At 38.7% G+C, this 22,801-nt stretch overlaps 1 protein-coding gene across 2 annotated transcripts in view; it reads left to right on the forward strand.

Moving 5' to 3' along the window:
• Positions 1–17,423, forward strand: part of LOC144284972 (putative inactive serine protease 58) — a 37,469-nt gene extending 20,046 nt beyond the window's left edge. For both annotated transcript variants that reach the window (XM_077850185.1, XM_077850184.1), the window contains exons 2-5: positions 2,609–2,750; positions 15,572–15,819; positions 16,627–16,763; positions 17,141–17,423. In XM_077850185.1, coding sequence (XP_077706311.1) covers positions 2,609–2,750; positions 15,572–15,819; positions 16,627–16,763; positions 17,141–17,290 — 677 coding nt within the window. In that variant the 3' untranslated portion in view covers positions 17,291–17,423. The remainder of the gene's footprint in view (positions 1–2,608; positions 2,751–15,571; positions 15,820–16,626; positions 16,764–17,140) is intronic.
• The last annotated feature ends 5,378 nt before the right edge of the window (positions 17,424–22,801 follow it).

Below are 22,801 nucleotides of genomic sequence, written 5' to 3' on the forward strand. Positions count from 1 at the left end.
TATGTCAGTCAGAGAAAGACAAATATCATATTTCACTCATATGTAGAATTTAAGAAACAAAACACCTAAGCAAAGGGTAAAAAAGAGAGAGAGGCACACCAAGAAATAGACTTCTAACTATAAGGAATAAACTGATGGTTACCAGAGGGAAGGTGGTTGGGGGGATGGGTGAAATAGGTGATGGAGATTAAGGGATGAACTTGTGATGAGCATCTGGTGTTGTATGTAAGTGTTGAATCACTATATTGTACACCTGAAGCTAATATAACTCTGTTAATTAACTGGAATTAAAACAAAACCTTAAAAATAGTTTTATATTTTCCTGCCTCCTTTCCTAAACTGAAGAAAGCAGGATTTAGCCTGCTTTGTTGAAGCTACCATCCAAATGCCACCAAGAACATAGAAATAAGGAAAATAGTGAGGGTTTTTTTTGCTTTATGCAGTGGGGAGAACATACTCCAGAGAGTCTCAGAAGTGCCCCAGTCATGGGGGGTTGGGAGGGTGTCTTACAGAGTTTGAGCTTGTGCTGGATAATTCTGAAGATGGAGTTAGAGAAATGGGATCAGTTCAGAATAGGATATCTCAAAAGTTTTATTTAGGAGGTAGAACTTAAAATAGAGCTCTCATGGATAAAGAGATAGCAATAATGCAAAGAAAGGAGATACCAATTAATATCTGATGTTGAGTTATTTTGGGGGTCACGAAGGGAATTTGTCTATGTCTCCTTCTGAGTGTTGTTTTTACTTTCTCAAAATAAAAAAGTACTTCAAACTGCATTAGGAGGAAATTACATTTACTGAAAACCCATTATATATCAAACATTTCCCAAGCAATTTATGTATATTAACACATGTAATTCTCACAACAACCCTAGGAAAGAAGTTGTATGCTCTCAGTGTACAAGTAAGTAAATTAAGATACAGAGATTTATATAATTTGTTCAAGTTCATGCTACCAGTAAGGATACAACCAGTATTCAAATTGAGACAATTTTTTTCCAGAGCATAAGTAGTGCACTGTATTTAAGTATCTGTACAAAGTACCTTTCCCTCTATTCTTAGGCCAGAATTAAAGTCTTACTTTTTTTTTAAAGATTGTATTTATTTATTCATGAGAGACACACACAGAAAGAGACAGAGACATAGGCAGAGGGAGAAGCAAGTTCCATGCAGGGAGCTGATGTGGGACTCCATCCCAGGATCCAGGATCCAGGATCACGCCCTGAGCCGAAGGCAGGTGCTAAACCACTGAGCCACCCAGGCGTCCCGTAAAGTCCTAATTTTAATTAATTTTTTTCCTGATGGATTCATGATGACTAATTTCAGAGCATCCCTGCAGTCGACTAGTAGGAAAAATCAAGGAGCTATATAGGAAAGGCTCCATTGCTTGATTGTGGATAGAGCCCAGAATCCTTAAGCCTTTGGAAGATTAGAAATGAGCTGAGACGCTCTGGAAAGCAGCAAACAGGGTAAGGAGAAGCAGGGAGGTCCTGTGGAAGAGAAGTGCATAAATAGGATTTGAAATCAGATGGACTGGAGTCTGAATCCTTTTTTTTTTTTTTTTTTTTGGAGTCTGAATCCTTTAGCCAACCATCATTCACTAGTTGTATGGCCTCAAGTGTCCTAATAGTTAATGATTTAAATTCAAAAAAATTTGAGTATAGTTGACACACAATGTTACGTTAGTATCTGGTGTACAGTGTAGTGATTTGATAAGTTTATATATTATACTATGTTCACCATAAGTGTAGCTGCCATCAGTTACCACACAACAGTATTAGAATATTATTGACTGTATTCCCTATGCTGTGCCTTTTATCTCCATGACTTGTTCATTCCATACCCGGAAGCCCTCCCACTCCCCTTCACCCATATTTCCCATTCCTTGTCCTCCTGCTCTCTGGTAACCATCTGTTTATTCTCCATATTTATAGGTCTGTTTCTGCTTTTTGTTTCTTTATTCATTTGTTTGTTTTTTCTTTTTTTTGGATTCTACATATGAGTGAAATCATCTGGTATTCGTCTTTCTCCATAAGACTTGACTTAACATTATATCCTCTAGGTCCATCCATATTGTTGCAAATGGCACTATCACTTCCTTTATTATGGCTGCATAATATTCTATTTTACTGTCTATCTTGAGAAATAAAAAGCAGGAGGCATCACAATTCCAGGTTTCAAGATGTACTTTTGCTGGCACAAAAGCAAACACATAGGTCAGTGGAACAGAGAGCCCAGAAATAAACCCACAATTATGTGGTCAATCAATCTATGACAAAGGAGACTACAGTGTGGAAAAGACAGTCTCTCCAATAAACTATCAGTAAAATAATATAAAATTTATCCACCCCATAGGTTCTTTTTTTTCTGTGAAGAAAAAAATTTTTTATTTTTTAAATTTTTTTTAGAAAAAAATTTTAAAAAGTACATCAAGTATTTAGTACAGTATTTGTAGTATGGTTCTCTAGTACCATAGAGTAGGGGACTGAGGGATTAATATGTGGTAAATACTGATATTATCTGATACTGGCATCCTGAAATCTCCATAAGTACCCTGAGTTTTCTTTAGTCAGGTTATATCCCTTGATTCTCTTCTCTCTGTGTTCCAGGTGTTGTTTCATATGTTAGTGAAGACATGGAAGGGTTCAATCCTCTTCTCTACTTATTTTACCTGAGCTCCAGTTATCAGTCCTGTGTGGGAACTTTGATTGCCCCTCAGTGGGTGTTGACGGCAGCACACTGCTTTTTACCGTAAGTGATGGGGATCTGTCCATTTGGCTCCAAGGCTGCAGGGCTCCGTATATTAATGTGTGTTGGTTTATATACATATTGGTGTATACATGCAATGATAACCTCGTGGTATATACCTCTAGAGTATATAATTAGAAATGGCACTGTTGGACCATAGAGGATGCAAATGTTCACTTTTGCACATCTGCCAGCAATTTATAAGCATTTTCCTACATTGGGTATTGTCAAACTTTTTTGTTATTTTGCTGGTTGTGTCAAATTTCTTGTTACACTCTTAATTTTATCTTTATCAGTAGTTGATGATTGGCATAACTTTTTTCTTCTTTTCCTTTTCTACCCTACTCCTTCTGCTAATAGAGTTTCTTCTGGGAAATACTGTTTCATGGTCTTTGAACATTTCATTAATTTAAAAAAAATTGCTTTGTAGGACTTCTATAAATGTTCTAGTTATTACTCTTTTGCCAGTTACATATGTTGAAAATACCTTCTTCCAGTTTGTGGCTCAGTCTTCTCTTTATGTGTATTTTGGCAAAAAGAGCTCTTTACTTGAGTATAATTCAATTTAACACTTAAATTATCAGTCTTTTATGGTTATTTGTGGTTATTGAGTCTTTTTAAAAAATATTTTATTTGTTCTTGAGAGACAGAGAGAGAGAGAGAGAGAGAGAGAGGCAGAGCATAGGCAGAGGGAGAAGCAGGCTCCATGCAGGGAGCCTGATGTGGGACTCGATCCCGGGATTCCAGGATCATGCCCTGGGCCAAAGGCAGGCGCTAAACCACTGAAGCCACCCAGGTGCCCCATGGTTATTGAGTATTGTGCCTAGTTGAAAACACCTTTAAGATACCAAGATCAGAAAAGATACTATTTCTAGAGTATTTATTTATTTTAAAAAATATTTTATTTATTTATTAGAGAGAGAGAGAGAGAGAACAGAAGCTGAGGGGGCAGTAGAAGCAGAGGGTGAAGCAGACTCCTTGATGAGCAGAAAGCGTGATTTGGGGCCCGATCCCAGGACCCTGACATCATCATCTGAGCCAAAGGCAGATGCTTTAACCAACTGAGCCACTCAGGTGTCCCTATTTCTAGAGTCTTTAAAGTTTTGATTTAATATTTAAATATTTGTGTCATTTGGAATTGATTTTTATGAATGATGTGAAGTAGGAATCCAGTTTCATTTTTTAAAACATAGTAAGCTAAGTATCCAAATATGATTTATCTAATGGTTCCTTCTTCAGTGATGTGCAGCACCACTTATGTCATCTATCAAAGTTCTTCTATCTGAAAAAACAAAGTTTTTCTATCTGTGCATGGGTCTGATTCTGGGCTCTCCCTACTGCTGCGTTGGTTTATTTATTATGGACCAATACCTCAATATCTTAATAATTACGACTTTATTATAATTTGTGATGTCTGATAGGGTAGGCCAGCCATGTTTTTCTTTATCAGGAACACTTAAGTATTTTTAAATAGATTTTAAAATCAACTTGTCAAGTTCTATGAAAAAGTTTGTTGGGATTTATTTGGAATTGCTTTGACTTGTTGTATTAGTTGGGAAGAATCAGTATTTTTCTGGTCATGATTATTCCTAGCCATGGATCTGGCATATCTCTCTACTTATTTTGGTTTCCCTTTGATGCATTTCAATAGTTTTATATTATCTCATACATGTCTTATACATATCTTATTAAATTTATTCTTAAAATGCTTTATATTTTTCTATTATATTTTAATTGTACTTTCAGAAAATTATATTTTCTGCTTATTAGTGATGATGGAAATGCAGTTGATATTCATAAATTTATCTAATGGCTTTAGCTTTCTTATACTTTCTTACTATTTCTAGTAATTTATGTATATGTTCCTGTGGATTTTCTGTTCACTATCTTTGAAAAGAGCCATTTTCATTATTATTTTAATTCTCAGTAATTAAAAAAAATGTCCACATGATTAAATCTTTCATTCATAAGTTTAGAATTTGGAATGATAAATTTTGGGGGGTTAACTTTCCAAATTAAAAAAAATATTTGAGTTCTAGTTTAATTGTTTTATGTTCAGAGAGTATGATCAATGTGATACTGATTCTTTGAAAAGAATTAAGACTTGCTTTCTGGACTAGTATACAGTCAATTTTTATAAATCCTCGTGTGTTTGAAAGAATGCACACTCTCATTTTTTTGGGTAGAAGTTTCTATATATATCAAACTTTAATTGTGTAGTTCAAGTCTTCAGTATCCTTACTAAATTTTTTCTTAATATCTATAATGTATAGATTTATGTTGAAATATTCTTCTATATTTAGATTTATCAAAATAGTTCTATAAATTTATTACTTTTTGTTTTTTAAAAATATTTTTAGGCTATTTTGTTAAGTATATGTAAATTCAGGTACATTTTTAAATGTAGGTACTTTGTGATTTCCCAGTAAATCAAAGCTATTACTATATGTTATTGCTTTCTCTCATATAGATAATATTTTTTTGTCTTAAATCCTATTTGTCAGTTATTAATATGCCAATGCTATTCCTTTTTTGGTTGGTTGGTATTATCCTAGTATATCATTTTATATCTTTTCTACCCTTCTGTATCTTTTTGATTTAAATATGTCTATTAATTTACATATAGTAAGATTTTTAAAAATGCAATTTACAATTTCTATCTTTTAACTGGCAAGTTTCGGCCATTTGTATTTATTTTGATTATTGCTATACTCAGACTAATTTCTACCTATTTTGAATTTCTACACTTTTTATATTTGTCTAAAATACTTTTGTTTTATTATTTAATATTTTAGGTACCTTTTAATTCTTCTTTCATTTTTATGAGGAATATACATCCTATTCTTGTAGCCATTGTTTTATAAATTTTAATATAGAGATTTAATGTAATAGTTCAAAGTTAAAGAATATTCTCATGCCCTTCTTTTTTTATTTCAAGTTTTTATTTAATTTCTAGTTAGTTAACGTATATGGTAAAATTGGTTTCAGATGTAGAATTTAGTGATTCATCACATATAACACTCAATGCTCATCACAAGTGACCTCCTTAATACCCATCATCCATTTAGCCCATCCCCTGCTCACCTCCCTCCATCAGCCCTCAGTTTGTAGGGTAGTTAAGAGTCTCTTATGGTTTGCTTCCCTCTCTCTTTTTTCCCCTTCCCTTAAGTTCATCTGTTTTATTTCTTACATTCCACATGAGTGAAATCATATGGTATTTGTCTTTCTTTGACTTATTTCCCTTAGCATAATACTCTCTAGCTCCATCTACATCATTGCAAATAGCAAGATTTCATTCTTTTTGATGGCTGAGTAATGTTCCAGTGTGTGTGTGTGTGTGTGTGTGTGTGTGTGTGTGTGTGTGTGTGTATCTTTATCCATTCATCAATCGGTGGACATTTGGGCTTTTCCCATAATTTGGCTATTGTTGATAATGATGTTATAAATACCAGGGTGCATGTGCCCTTTCAAATCAGTATTTTTGTATCCTTTGGGCAAATACTAGTAGCACAATTGCTGGATCATAGGGTAGTTCTATTTTTAATTTTAGGAAACCTCCACACTGTTTTCCAGAGTGGCTGTACCAGTTCGCATTCCCACCAACAGTGCAAGAGGGTTCCTGTTTCTCCACACCCTCACCAACATGTGTTGTTTCCTGTCTTGTTAATTTTAGCCATTCTCATCAGTGTAAAGTGGTATCTCATTGTGGTTTTGATTTGTATTTCCCTGATGACAAGTGATCAGGAGCATTTTTTCATGTGCTTGTTGGCCATGTGTATGTCTTCTTTGGAGAAATGTCTGTTCATGTCTTCTGCCCATTTCTTGACTGATTTGTTTGTTTTTGGGTATTGAGTTTGATAAGTTCTTTTTTTTTAAATTTTTTTATTTATTTACGATAGTCACAGAGAGAGAGGGAGAGAGGCAGAGACACAGGCAGAAGGAGAAGCAGGCTCCATGCACCGGGAGCCCGACGTGGGACTCGATCCTGGGTCTCCAGGATCGCACCCTGGGCCAAAGGCAGGCGCCAAACCACTGCGCCACCCAGGGATCCCCGAGTTCTTTTTTTTTTAATTTTAAGAGTTGTGTGTGTGTGTGTGTGTGTGTGTGTGTGTGTGTGTATATATTTAAGATTTATTTATTTATTCATGAGATACACACAGAGAGAGAGGTAGAGACATAGGCAGAGGGAGGAAAAGTAGGCTCCTCACAGGGAGTCTAATGTGGGACTCAATCCTGGATCCTGGGATTATGCCCTGAGCTGCAGGCAGATGCTCAACTGCTGAGTCACACAGGCATCCCGAGTTTGATAAATTTTTTATAGATCTTGGATACTAGCCTTATATCTGATATGTCATTTGCAAATATCTTCTCCCATTCTGTAGATTGCCTTTTAGTTTTAGTTCCAATAGTTCACTATTGCTTTTGTTTCCCTTGCCTTTATAGATGTGTCTTGCAAGAAGTTGCTGTGGCCAAGCTAAAAAAGGTTGCTGTCTGTATTCTCCTCTAGGATTTTGATGGATTCCTGTCTCACATTTAGGTCTTTCATCCATTTTGAGTTTATCTTTACATATGATATAAGAGAATGATCCAGTTTCATTGTTCTACATGTGGCTGTCCAATTTTCCCAACACCATTTATTGAAGAAACTTTATTCCATTGGATATTCTTTCCTGCTTTATCGAAGATCAGTTGACCATACAGTTGAGAGTCCATTTCTGGGTTCTCTGTTCTGTTCCATTGGTCTATGTGTTTGTTTTTGTGCCAGTACCATACTGTCTTGATGATCACAGCTTTGTAATACAGCTTGAAGTCAGGTATTGTGATGCCCCCAGCTTTGGTTTCCTTTTTCAATATTTCTCTGGCTATTTGGGGTCTTTTCTGGTTCCAAACCTTAGGATTGTTTGTTCCAACCCTGTGAAGGAAGTCCATGGTATTTTGATAAGGATTGCATTGAATGTATACATTGCTCTGGGTACACATTTTCACAATATTCATTCTTCCAATCCATGAGCATGGAATGTTTTCCCATCTCTTTGTGTCTCCCTCAATTTCTTTCATTAGTATTCTGTAGTTAATAAAGTACAGATCCTTTACCTGTCAGGTTAGGATTTTTCCCTAGGTATCTTTTTTTTTTTTTTTAATGATAGTCACAGAGAGAGAGAGAGGCAGAGACACAGGCAGAGGAAGAAGCAGGCTCCATGCACCGGAAGCCCGATGTGGGATTCGATCCCGGGTCTCCAGGATCGCGCCCTGGGCCAAAGGCAGGCGCCAAACCGCTGCACCACCCAGGGATCCCCTTTCCCTAGGTATCTTATGGTTTTGAGAGCAATTGTAAATGGGATTGATTCCCTAATTTCTCTTTCATCAGTCTCATTGTTAGTGTATAGATTTCTGTGCATTGATTTTGTAGCGTGACACATTGCTGAATTGCTATATGAATTCTAGCAATTTTGGGGTGGAGTCTTTTGGGTTCTCCATGTACAATATCATGTCATCTGTGAAGAGTGAGCATTTGACTACTTCTTTGCCAATTTGCCTTTTATTTCTTTTTGTTGTCTGATTGCTGAGACTAGGACTGCTAGCACTATGTTGAACAACAATGGTGAGAGTGGGCATTCCTGTTGTGTTCCTGTTGTGTTTCCCCATTGAGAATGATATTCAAAGTAGGCTTTTTGTAGATGGCTTTTATGATTTTGAGGTATGTTCCCTGTATCCCTATACTTTGAAGACATTCAATCAGGAAAGGATGCTGTATTTTGTCAAATGCTTTCTCTGCATCAAATGAGAGGATCATATGGTTTTTGTCTTTTATTTTATTAATGTGATCTGTTGTGTTGATTGATTTATGAATGTCGAACCACCTCTGTATCCCAGGGATAAATCCCACTTGGTCATGATGACTAATCCTTTTAATGTACTATTGGATCCTATTGGCTAGTATCTTGGTGAGTATTTTGATGCCCATGTTCCTCTGTGATATTGGTCTGTAATTCTCGTTTTTGATGGAGTCTTCATCTGGTTTTGGGATCAAGATAATGCTGGCCTCATAGAATGAGTTTGGAGATATTCCCTCAATTTCTATCCTTTGAAACAGCTTTAGTATAATTTTTTTTTCAAATAAGTCTCAATTTTAATAAGATCCTCTACATACACATTTGCTACTAAAAATTGAAATAGCACACCAAAAAAATTACAATTTCTGAAAACCAGAAAAATCTACCTTATGCACACCCTCCACTAATTATACTCTAACCAAACCACCCCAAGTTTTCTGTGTATTCCTTCTGCACAAGTTACTTGGCTTCTGATTTTTTGATGTTAGGTTTTATCTTAATGACTTTAGGTATTATTTAGGTATTATTTCTTTTTTAAATGTTTGGTAGAATTCCCCTGGGAAGCGAGCTGGCCCTGGACTTTTGTTTCTTGGGAAGTTTTTGATGACTGCTTCAGTTTCCTCTCTGGTTATTGATCTGTTCAGATTTTCTATTTCTTTCTATTTCAGTTTTGGTAATTTGTAGGTTGGTTTCCAGGAATGTATGCATTTCTTTCAGCTTGCCTAATTTGTTGGCATATAGTTGCTCATAATACATTTTAAAAATTGTTTGTATTTCCTTGGTGTTGGTTGTGATCTCTCCTCTTTCATTCATGATTTTATTAATTTGAGTCTTTTTTCTTTTTAATAAGTCTTGCTAGGGGTTTATTTATCTTATTAATTCTTTCAAAGAACCAGCTCCTGGTTTCATTGATCTGTTCTATACTTATTCTGGTCTCTATTCATTGAGTTCTCTAATCTTTATTATTAATCTTTATTATTTCTCTTCTTCTGCTTGCTGTAGGCTTTATTTGCTGAATCTTTGAAACTCTTCTCTAATTTCCTGGTTGACCCATTGATCTTTTAGTAGGATGCTCTTTAATCTCCAAGTGTTTGGTAACCTCCAAATTTCTTCTTGTAATTGAGTCCTAGTTTCAAAGCATTGTGGTCTGAAAATATGCAAGGAATAATCCCAGTCTTTTGCTATCGATTGAGACCTAATTTGTGACCCAATATGTGGTCTATTCTGGAGAAAGTTCCATGTGCACTTGAGAAGAATGTGTATTCTGTTGCGTTTGGATGTAAAGTTCTGTATATATCTGTGAAATCCATTTGGTCCCATGTGTCATTTGCCCTTGTTTCTTTGGTGATCTTCTGCTTAGAAGATCTGTCCTTTGCTCAGAGTGCCATGTTGGAGTCTCCTACTATTAATATATTGTTTATGTCTCTCTTTACTTTGATTATTAATTGGTTGATATAATTGGCTTCTCCCACATTAGGGGCATAGATATTCATAATTGTTAGGTCTTCTTGTTGGATAGACCCTTTAAGTACGATATAGTGTCCCTCTTCATCTAATTTATCTGATATGAGGATTGCTACCCCAGCTTTCTTTTGAGGACCATTTGAATGGTAAATGGTTCTCTACCCCTTCATTTTCAGGCTGGAGGTGTCCTTAGGTCTAAAATGAGTCTCTTGTAGGCAGCATATAGATGGGTCTTGCTTTTTTATCCAGTCTAATACCCTGTGTCTTTTTTTTAAGATTTTTTATTTTATTATTTACTCATGAGAGGGAGAGAGGGCAGAGACACAGGCAGAGGGAGAAGCAGGCTCCATGCAGGAAGCCCAACATGGGACTCGATCCTGGGTCTCCAGGATCAGGCCCTGGGCTGAAGGCAGCGCTAAACCACTGAAGCCACCCAGGCTGCCCTACCCTGTATCTTTTGACTGGAGCATGTAGCCCATTCACATTCAGAGTAACTATTGAGAGATATGAATTTAGCTTCATAGTATTACCTTACAGTCCCTGTTTCTGTGAATTGTTTCTTTGGGCTCCCTCTTTGCTTAGGGGTCCCCCTTAATATTTCTTACAGAGCTGGTTTGGTGGTCACATAGTCTTTCAGTTTCTGTCTATCCTGGAAGGTCTTCACCTCTCCTTCTATTTTGAATGACAGCCTTGCTAGATACAGTATTCTTGGCTGCATGTTTTCCTTGTTTAGTACCCTGAATATATCCTGCCAGCTCTTTCTGGCCTGCCAGATAGGATAGGTTTGCTGTTAATCTGATATTTCTTGCCATATAAGTTAGGAATATCTTGTCATGAGTGCTTTTAGGATTTTTTCTTTATCTCTGAAATTTTCAAGCTTCACTATTATATGTTGGGGTATTAATCAGTTTTTGTTGATCTTTTGTTCTTTTGGTTATGAATTCCTGTTTCCTTCCCCAGATTAGGGAGGTTTTCACCTATGATTTGTTCAAAAATATTTTCTGGTTCTCTCTCTCTCTCTCCACACCCTCTGGAATCCCAATAAGACAAATGCTATTCTTTCTCAAATTATCACTTAATTCTCAGAGTCTCTCCTCATGGGCTCTTAGTTATTTTTCTCTCTTTTCCTCAGCTTTCTTCCTTTCCATAATTTTGTGTTCTATGCCACTCACTCTCTCCTACCTCATTAACCCTAACTGTTAGAGCATCCAGTTTAGGCTGCATCTCAGTTAAAGTATTTTTATTTTCAGCCTGATTAGATCTCATTTCTACAGTAAGAGAATCTCTAGAGTCTTTTGTGCTTTTTTTCAAGAGTCATCAGTAATTTAATAATTTTAATCCTGAATTCTATATCTGACATCTTACTTAAATCTATATCCATTAGATCTATGGCCAAGAGTATTACTTCTGGTTATTTCTTTTGTGATGAATTCTTCCTTCTAGTCATTTTGTCCAGTGCAGAATGGCAGTATGAGTACGCAGAGTCAAAAATATCAACCACGACCTAAGTAAAATATACCCTAGGCAATCCTGAAGATGTCAGGGACCAGAAAAAAACCCCACCACAAATGTGAAAAAATTTTTAAAAACTGTATTTTGGTGTGTATGTTAGATGGCACTAAATTCCAAATTCATATAAAAAAGCAAAACTTATATAGAGAAACAACAGCAACAATAAAAACAAAAATAAGAAAAAAAGGAGGGAAGGATGGGAAGGAAGAGAGAATATATCTCACAGAGTGGACCAAAAACAGTGCTCCACTTGGTTCTGAGTGTATTTGTAGAAGGTATTAACTCCAAAATTATAAAACAAAACAAACTTAAAAAACAAAACTCCCCCCAAATTTATATATCTATAAAAATTAAATTGAATATGTTGAAAAGATTCCAAAAATGAAGAATATGTAATTGTTAAAATATGAAAATCAAAATGGAAAAAAAACTTAAAAATGAAGAATTGATAAAATATTGTAGTTAAGATAGGAGAGGAAAAAAGAATATTGGAAATTTTTAACCTGAAAGATAAAATGAATCATAAGGAAGAAACCTCGAGTTGTATGTACTATTTTCCCTCAGTCCTAGAGCTTTCCAGTGCTGGTTGGTCAGTAAACTTGCTATTCACCTGTTCTTCCAGGTGGTCTTCTGGGGGAAGGGCCTGCTGTGCTGATTGTCAGGTGTCTGTGCCTGGGTGGAGATGCCCCGCCCCTTTCCAGGTATCTGAGCTCTCCAGAAGTTTGTCCTATGAGGCCTTTGTTCTCTGGAGGCTACACCTCTCCCAGGTGAAAGGAAAAAAAAAAAAAAAACACAACATGGTGCCAGATCTCCAGCCCGAGAGCCAAGAGCTCCCAGTAGACACTGAATTGCAGTCTCCCAGTGGATGCTGACTCAGATCCTCCTGGAGGCAGGCGTGGGGGCACTGATTCATACAATTTGAAGGGCGTCTGGTGGTGGGAAAGCTTTTGCCGTCTTTTGCCCTCCCTGGTTTCTGCCTCTCCTGGAGGGATTAGAGGATAGCACATTTCTGTCCACTGCTGGGCTCTGAGGTGGGGAGCATTCAGCCACTGGAGTGTGCACCTGCTCTGCCTTCCTGGCAACTATCAGAGAGTTGCTGCATTCCAGTCCTTTACCAGGACCCAGGGTGTCAGTGGTCCCCTTATCCATCCATGGTTTGTGGTTTGCGTCACAAGTTGAGCTTTCTCCTGGGTGCCTCTGTTCTTTCTGTGCCTCTGGGAATATTGAGATCTCCTTGTCCCTCTTGCAGTTCTGCCCTATTTCACCACTGAGCACTTTTCAGGCAAGGAAGACTCTTTCAGGACCAGATTTCTAAAGGACCCAATTGAACGCCCTAGTGCTATAACTGCTTTCCAGCAGCTGCTTGCAAAGGCTCCCTCTCCCTGCCATTTATCTTCTGATATATCTCCTCCATTTCTCTTTGCATTACTACCTTGCAAGAAGTGATCACTTTTCTCTCTGTAGTGTTCCAGCTATTCTTTCTTTCCATCTCAGGTTGAATCCATAGGTGTTCAGGATGGTTTGAAAGTTAGCTAGCTAAATTTGGGGGACTAAATGAAAATGAGGATCCTTATTATTTCACCATCTTACCTCCCCCCTCTGCTCTAGTCTTTCTTATTTCCCTTCTTCTGCTGACTTGAGGCTTTATTTGCTCTTCCTTTTCTAGGTCCTTTATGTGTAAGGTAGGTTCTCACATGCTTACTTAGTTATATTGCCTCCATATCCCTCAGAGGGAACCACTGTTCTCTTGCTTTTCCACCACATTTTGTTTTTCATGCTGAAGAGTTGCCTTAAGCTGAAATTCACTCACTCCAATTTGCCAGAATCATCTATTTATCATGAGTTATTTTCCATATAAACCTTTGTATTTAGTTATATTTCATGATAAATTAAATCACAAAATTTCTTAAGGGAAGGAAAAAAGAGACATAGGGGAAGGATAAGAGAAAATATTAGAGGGTACCAATTTTAGATATTTATTAAATTTAACACCTTCAACAGGAATGTCTTCTTCAGCAAGAAAGGAGAGTAATATTAGCAACAGAACAAGCTAATTTGACAAACACAGATGCACAAGAGAGTTACTACAACTGAATTAAACAGTAAGTCAGGCCTAACAGTTCCAGCAAGTTGTATAATTAAAACAACAGTACTCATTAATTCCCAGGGTATGGGAATGGTGGGATGGGGGTCATTAAGTGATCTCTCATTTAGAAAGACAAGAGAAAGAATGTTAACATGAAGGTGTCTTCCTTTTTGATCAAATGTATCTGTCAGGGGCAGCCCTGGTGGCGCAGTGGTTTAGCGCCGCCTGCAGCCCAGGGCGTCATCCTGGAGACCCTGGATCGAGTCCCACGTCAGGCTCTCTGCATGGAGCCTGCTTCTCCCTCTGCCTGTGTCTCTGCCTCTCTCTCTCTGCATCTCTATGAATATATAAATAAAATTTTAAAAAAATGTATCTGTCAAATGAGCAATTTTGCTCTTGTCAAAAGTTCCTCCTAGTGGCCACTGCAATTTTATATTGTTCTGGGAGAATTATGCCAATTGGAGAGCTATCTTATGCATTTAAACAGAAAGGGAGCATGTGTTTGGTATAGAGAATCAAATAGACTGAGATGATCCAATGAGAACTGCAGCAGTCAGTAAAAAACAACTTGGCCAAAGACCAGTCATCCCCATCTGGGGACCCAGAAAAATCCTTCACTGCAAACAGATTTTAAAAAGTATGGTAGTTCTTAGGAACACAGCAGAACAAAGGAAAATCCTTATATTGTCTAATATCTTGTAAAAGTAACCCAAAGCAAAATTTGTCTAAAGTATGTTGCTCTGATGAGACCTTTTAAATTTGTCAGTCCTTGGGCTTGGCTCAAGGTTGAATTTATCAGGCTTGTTCCTATCCTATCTCTTTATTTTTATTTTTAAAGGTATTTATTTATTTATTTATTTATTTATTTATTTATTTATTTGAGAGAGAGAGAGAGAGAGAGAGAGAGAGAAAGGGAGAGTATGTGCATGCCACCGGGGGGGGGGGGGAGGAGGAGAGAGAAGGACAAGCAGACTCCCTGCTGAGTGCAGAGCCCAACATGAGACTTGATCCCACAACCCTGAGATCATGACCTGAGCCAAAATCAAGTCAGATGCTTAACCAACTGAGCCACTCATGGCACCCCCTTGTCCTATCTCTTTAAACTTTATCCTGTAACATTCCAACATGACAAACTGAGAGACAGTTGGTACTATTGTTAGGAGACAATGTGATCTTAATATTTGGGAGCTCAACAAAAACATTGGTGCTCAGTACCAATATGGTACTTGTTCTATTCTTGTGGTTGGAGAAATCCCTGAGTGGGAGACTCAGAGGCTTCATGGAAGTACCCTGTTCTTGAGCCATGTTAGTGAGTTGATCTAAACTGGATCTCATTGGAACATACAAGATTTTTGACTGTTGTTCTCCCAAAGGACCAGCAGAAAACCCTGTTAATCCAGCAGTTTTGATAAACATGAGTAGAGGATAGTATATTCAGGTGATCCTTCCTAGCTTTAGAATATTTAAACTCTCAAAGGTGTTACTCATTTCCTCTGTACAATTTCACATTTCCTATTCCCCCCCAACTCCCAAAGGAACCTCCCTAACAGAGCCTACTACTTTCATAAAAGCTCTGACTATCCATTTGCATGCTTCTTTCTGCTGTTTCTAGGTCTTGAATTGGAGCTTCTTTCTAGAATTATGCTAAGAGTAGAGCCCACCCATTGCATTGCTTAACTCCTGGAGGCACTATTCACATTATAGTCTATGTGAATAGCAACGCATTGGCTTATATAATGCATAACCTCCATGACCACATATGCTACACATAAAGGATTAAGTGGACAAATATGAGAGGAAACAGTTAAATGGGTTATCATAGAAGGAAATTGTGTGTGTGCGCGCATGCGCGCGCGTGTGTGTGTGTGTCTGTCTGTCTGCCTTGGAATCTGAGAGTATCAAGTCTTTTTTCTCTTTTAACTTTTCAGAGATCTTCAGATCATCTTTTATGGCAGCTTCATGAATCTTCGAGACTTTACTGGGGAGATCCTACGTTATGAGAGGATCTTCATCCACCCAAACTTCACTGCTACCTCTCCTAAAGATGACCTCATGTTGATAAAGCTGGCTATACCTTTTACCTTCATCTCCACAAGGCATTTACAGTGGCCTACTTTCAAGAATGCAGTTAAAGATTGCTTGATTCACACTTGGTTAGAGAATAAATACTTTATTGGTGAGTGACTATCACAAAGAAGAGTTAGTTCTTAGATATATTTACATCTTTAGGATCTCTGAATTAGGGGAAGGAATTGGAAACTTATCAGGCTAGTGCCAGATTTCTAAGCACATGTATAAAGCTAGAAAGGGAACAGCAGTATTGGCTTTTTAGAGTAGAAGAAGTGATCTTTAGGGCTTTGGGGATCAAATCCTAATCAAAGTGTTGCATATATGGATCACATTGGCACACCGCAGGGGCTGGAATTCAGCAATCTATGTTTGAGTATTGATTCTAACATTCATTATAGGTTTATGAACAAATTCTTTTACTTGAACAAATTCTTTTACTTCTTTGAATCTTAATTTGCAAATTGGTAAAAATCATATTTTTCTCTTTACCTAAAAGGAGTGATATCATTATCAATTATAACAATGGTAGTAACTACCATTTGTTGATCACTAATTGTGTACCAAGCATGAAGCATCTGTACATATAGCCATTATCACATATCATATAGATAAGTTTCCTTGAGATTTATATCTTATAAGCCAGGAAACTAAGACTCAGGGAAATGAATTATCCAAGATCATCAGCTTGGCAATGACAGGGCTTGGATTCAGATTTTGTTTGATGTGTGCAATGTCTTCTCAGAAACCACCCTTTGATGCTTATAATCTGTCAGAGATGATAAACTGAGTAAGAAGATGTGTTTGATCCGTGGTTGTCCATTCTTACTGAGAAGAAGCCCTGAAGGAGGAGGAGGCAGGATGCTTTATGAAAAGGCAAACAGGAATCAAAATCTCCTTTATTTTTTGTGCTTAGGAAATTCAAACAATAATCTGCAAAGCATCACAATTCAAATGAGCTCTAATATAAACTGCAAAAAATTATTGGGTGAAAAACTCCTAGAAGACATGTTTTGTATAGGACCCACACTAGGAAGTCAAGAACCCTGCCAGGTAAGTCTTCTTACCTCATTTGTCCCTAAGCTCAGTCTCTACTGTTTGTTGAGGTGCTGGATTTTTCAGTCAGGATAGGAGCTCAGAGAGTAAGGGAGCTGAAGAATGATGACTCTTTCTTCTCCACCCTGTCATAGAGATGATAGAAACAGATGTTGGGGAGTGGAAAGCTATCTCCCAGCGACTGCTTGGGAATACCTGTCTAGGGATGACTGGGAGGTGTAGGGGTAGTTAGTGCAATGGAAAGAAGCTTTCATACTGTATTCTTATATCTTGAACCCCTTTGCATGGTAAATGTAGTGGCTCTCATTTCTGTTCAGGTGTTGAGGAAATCTCAGGTGGGAAGAAAGTTCTGATCCCTCTACTCTATCTGGCAGGTGGTCACAGCTGCACCAGCCTTATGTGGCCGTGAATTACAAGGAATTTTGTCTTGGGGAACTGGATGTGTTCTAACAGGATACACTGTTGTCTTCACTGACCTACACAGCTACGTTCCGTGGATCAAGAACATTATGTCTACAAAATAAGCTGATATAGAGCTCCATTGACACACTTACCTCCCAGCTGATCCACAGCAATCATGCTATATATCTCAGTCCCAGTCTTTCATAGGATCTAGATCTGACTGGAGTTTCAAAAGAGATCATTGATGACTCCTGAGTGTTGGCATGGCTCTAGTCTCTTTAACTGCTTCTTTGCTTATTCCTAAAAAAACAGTAAACAAACAGTAATATCACCCATAGCCTAAAAAATAGCTCAAGAGAAAACATTTCATAACAACAGAAGAATGTAGCCCTGCAGCAGGACTTTGCAAACAAAGCACAAAACTTGAGAGCCATGCATAAAAAGATTGAAATACTGTGTAATTAAAAAATTTATTTCATGGCAAAGCATAGTCAAAATCAGAAGGCAAAGAGCAAACAAAGATATTTCTAATGCATATGAGACTAAAAGAGTATATTTACTTCACTGTGTGCAAAAATGTGTTAAAAATCGTAAGAAAAAAAGAAAAAAATCATAAGAAAAGCCAACAAAACAATAGAAAAATAGTAAGTATATAAGGAGGCAGTTTTCAGAGAAACAAATACAAAAGGCTTTAAAAACTGAAAATACACTCAACTTCACTTACCATGAAAGAGAAGCAAAGATACATAGATATAGGTGTAGATATAGATATTATTTTGAAGATTTTAAAAATTTGTTTATTCATGAGAGACACACAGAGAGAGGCCAGAAACAGGCAGAGGGAGAAGCAGGCTCCCTGTGGGGAGCCTAATGCAGGACTCCATCCCAGGACCTCGGGACCACGACTTGAATCAAAGGCAGATGCTCAACTGCTGAGCCACCCAGGCATCCCCAATATTTATCTTTATTTAAGTTTGGTCTGCGCCCAACATGAGGCTTGAACTCACAACTGCAAGATCAAGAGTCACATGCTTTACTGACTGAGCCAGCCAGGACCGCTATATAATTGAACCCTTGATATATGCTATAACTAAGAAAAAAGAAAATTATTTATTTTCCTGATACAGATGGAGAACTGGCATTGAAAAGAAATAATAACAGCAAACTGAACACACACACACACACACACACACACACATAATTATGAACTGTAAAAAATGCCATGAGAAAAAGTGATGTGTGAAATGAGAGCATTTCACAGAATGTGTCAGAGAAAGCATTCCTGAGTAAGTGACCTTTGAGTAGGGGCTGCAGGATGACTAAAAGTTAACTAGGAAAGGTGGGTGAAAAGGGGAGGAAACATCGAAGAGATAAGAATAGTATGTTCAAAAAAAAAAAAAAGAATAGTATGTTCAAAGGCCCTGAGGCAGGAGGAGAGAGCAAAACTTGTGCAGCAAGCAGAGAGAATATTAGGGTATCTGGAGGAAAGGAAGCAAAAAGGTGAGAGTATGACATGGAGAAGTGGACAGAGCCATATTACCATACAACCCTGAAGGGCATATGCAAAGCAGGCAGGTTCAAAACAGTGAAATATGCTTATTTTGGCTATTTGAAAAATAATTAGATACATAAAAGTTAACAGCTGGTCGGCTATTAAGCTATCAGGCCAGGTCTCGGTCAGCAGTGAGGTGAACAAGCTAGGATAGGAGCCAGTACACAGAAGCCGTCATTTGCTCATTAATACAATAGTCTGCTTTAATTTTTCTCAGCAGTGTTGTTTAGTTTTCAGTGTACAAGTCTTTCACCTCCTTGGTTAAACTGTATTTTAAGGTATAAGTAAAAGGTGTTTAGGTAATAGGTCTTTCATTATTCAGGTGTTACTGCGAATGGAATTGTTTTCTTAATTTTCTTTTCTGACCGTTCCAGGCTCTTGTATAGAAAAGCAATTGACTTGTTTGTGTTGATCTTGAACCCTGCAAATTTGTGGAATTTATTCATTGGCTCTAGTAGCTTTCTTGTGGGTTTCTTTGGGATTTTTCCATATATAGGATTATGCCATCTGTGAATAGAACTTTCCTTCTTCCTTTCTTTTTTTTTTTTGCACTATTTCTTTTTTTTATAATAAATTTATTTTTTATTGGTGTTCAATTTGCCAACTTACAGAACAACACCCAGTGCTCATCCCGTCAAGTTCCCCCCTCGGTGCCCATCACCCATTCACCCCCACCCCCCGCCCTCCTCCCCTTCTACCACCCCTAGTTCGTTTCCCAGAGTTAGGAGTCTTTATGTTCTGTCTCCCTTTCTGATATTTCCCACACACTTCTCCTTTCCCTTATATTCCCTTTCACTATTATTTATATTCCCCAAATGAATGAGAACATATAATGTTTGTCCTTTTCCAATTGACTTACTTCACTCCAGTTCCATCCACGTTGAAGCAAATGGTGGGTATTTGTCATTTCTAATGGCTGAGTAATATTCCATTGTATACATAAGCCACATCTTCTTTATCCATTTATCTTTTGATGGACACCAAGGCTCCTTCCACAGTTTGGCCACTGTGGACATTGCTGCTATAAACATCGGGGTGCAGGTGTCCCGGTGTTTCATTGCATCTGTATCTTTGGGGTAAATCCCCAACAGTGCAATTGCTGGATCGTAGGGCAGGTCTATTTTTAACTCTTTGAGGAACCTCCACACAGTTTTCCAGAGTGGCTGTACCAGTTCATGTTCCCACTAACAGTGTAAGAGGGTTCCCTTTTCTCTGCATCCTCTCCAACATTTGTGGTTTCCTGCCTTGTTAATGTTCCTCATTCTCACTGGTGTGAGGTGGTATCTCATTGTGGTTTTGATTTGTATTTCCCTGATGGCAAGTGATGCAGAGCATTTTCTCATTGTGCCTGTTGGCCATGTCTATGTCTTCCTCTGTGAGATTTCTGTTCATGTCTTTTGCCCATGACACAAGGCTGGTTCAACACTCATAAAACAATCAACATGATTCATCATATCAGCAAGAGAAAAACCAAGAACCATATGATCCTCTCATTAGATGCAGAGAAAGCATTTGACAAAATACAGCATCCATTCCTGATCAAAACTCTTCAGAGTGTAGGGATAGAGGGAACATTCCTCAACATCTTAAAAGCCATCTACGAAAAGCCCACAGCAAATATCATTTGTCAATTTTCCTTCTGTTACTGATTTTTAGTTTTATTCATTATAGATAGTCAGAAAATATACTTTGATTTCAATCTTTGTAACCCTGTTGAGACTTCTGGCCTAATCTATGACCTGTCTTGGAGAATGTTCCATGTGCACTTGAGAAGAATGTGTATTCTGCTTTTACTGGGTGGTGTGAACTCTTTTTTTTTTTAAGCCTAGTGAGTTTATCCTGTTCAAGTTCTTTATTTTCTTATTAGTCTTCTGTTTAGTTGTTTTATTGAAAATGGGATATTGAAGTTCTGCCTTCAGTTTTATTAACATTTCATATAATAGGTGGGCGGGGCTCGATGACAGAGGAGTAGGGTCCCCAAGTCACCTGTCCACACCAACTTACCTAGATAACTTTCAAATCATCCTGAAAACCTACAAATTTGGCCTGATTTAAAGAGAGAAACAGCTGGAATGCTACAGAGAGAAGAGTTCAGGCTTCTAACAAAGTAGGAAGAGGAAAAAAAAATCCAGTGGGGGAGGAGCCCCTCGAGAAGCTGGGCTAAGGGGGTCAGCAAGAGCCTCCAGGACAGGAAAGTGCAGCCCTGGAGAAGCAGCAACTTTAAAAATCCGTACCAGATTCTCCCCAGACAGAAAGGCGCTTAGCAGGGAGCTCGGGCAGGATCCCAGGAGGGGCAGTGGAGCTCCTAGGTTCCCGGGGTCACTAACAGAGGAGGTGCACCCAGGGGAGAGTGCGCCACACCCCCGCAGCCAAGCTCCCTAAAGGGATGCAGCGGCGCCCGGCGGGGCCCTGGGAGCAGCTTGGGCGGTGGCTCGGGCAGAGGGGGCTGCGTGGGGAAGGGGTTGTGCGGCCCCGGAGCGATCCCAGCGGCGCGGGTCCTGAAGCCCAGGGCGCCGGGGGACACGGCCCAGGATCCGGTGCTCCCCTTGGGACAGGCAGAGGCTGGGAGGGCACAGGACAGGGAGGATGCTCCTGCCTCTGGGCACCCCGAGCTGTGCAGATAAGTGCCCCCGCCCCTGGAGCATGCAGGCCCCTGTGGACTGGGAGCTGTGGTAGTTACTGTGGGAGCTGACTCCAGGGCTGGAGAGCTGGCCACCGCCAGTGGGGTTGTGGGTTGTTCATCCTGGTGCCCGGGGTGGGGGGGGGGGCGGCTGCCAGGGAACGGGCCTCCCAGGGTAAACAGCTCCCACTAAGCCGTGCACCTGAGAATCAGCACAGCAGCCCCTCCCCCAGAAGACCAGCTGGAAGGACAGGGGAAGAGCCAGTTCTGGACAGAGCAGCGCTGGAAAGCTCTAGGGGAAGTTGAGGGATTTACAGTATACAGAATCAGAGGATACCCCTCCTGGTCTTTTTCTGTTTTGTTTTGTTTTTTTCTTTTTTTTTGTTCCTTTTTCCAGTACAACTCGGTTTTAGCCACTCTGCACTGAGCAAAATGACTAGAAAGAAGAACTCACCACAAAAGGAAGAATCAGAAACAGTACTCTCTGCCACAGAGTTACAGAATTTGGATTACAATTCGATGTCAGAAAACCAATTAGAAAGCTACCAGTGGCTCTGGAAAGAAGCATAAAGGATTCAAGAGACTTCATTACTGCAGAATTTAGATCTAGTCAGGCCTAAATTAAAAATCAATTAAATGAGTTGCAATCCAAACTGGAGGTCCTAATGATGAGGGTTAATGAGTTAGAAGAAAGAGTGAGTGACATAGAAGACAAGTTGATGGCAAGGAAGGAAGCTGAGGAAAAAAGAAAAATAATTAAAAGACCACGAGGAAAGGTTAAGGGAAATAAAGGATAGCCTCAGAAGGAAATATATATATATATTAAATATTTTATTTATTTACTCATGAGAAACATAGGGAGAGAGAGGGGCAGACACAGGCAGAGGGAGAAACAGGCTCCATGTAGGGAGCCTGACATGGGACTCAATCCCGGGTATCCAGGATTGTGCCCTGGGCTGAAGTCCGTGCTAAATCACTGAGCCACCTGGGCCGCCCAAAAAAATCTATGTTTAATTGGGGTTCCAGAGGGCACAGAAAGAGACAGAGGACCAGAAAGCATATTTGAACAAATCATAGCTGAGAACTTACATAATTGGGGAGGGAAACAGGTATTCAGATCCAGGAGATAGAGAGATCACACCTAAAATCAATAAAAACCATTCAATACCTCGACATTTAATAGTGAAACTTGCAAATTCCAAAGATAAAGAGAATGCTTAAACCAGCAAGAGACAAGAGATCCCTAACTCATATAGGGAGAAATATTAGATTAGCAGTAGGCCTCTCCACAGAGACCTGGCAGGCCAGAAGGATATACTCAGGGTCCTATGAAAAGAACATGCAGCCAAGAAGACTCCATCCAGCAAGGCTCTCATTCAGAATAGAGGGTAAGATAAAGAGCTTCCAAGATAGACAGAAACTGAAAGAATATGTGACCACCAAACCAGCTCTGCAAGAAAT

This window comes from Canis aureus, chromosome 15 (assembly GCF_053574225.1).
Source record: "Canis aureus isolate CA01 chromosome 15, VMU_Caureus_v.1.0, whole genome shotgun sequence".
NCBI lineage: Eukaryota > Metazoa > Chordata > Mammalia > Carnivora > Canidae > Canis > Canis aureus.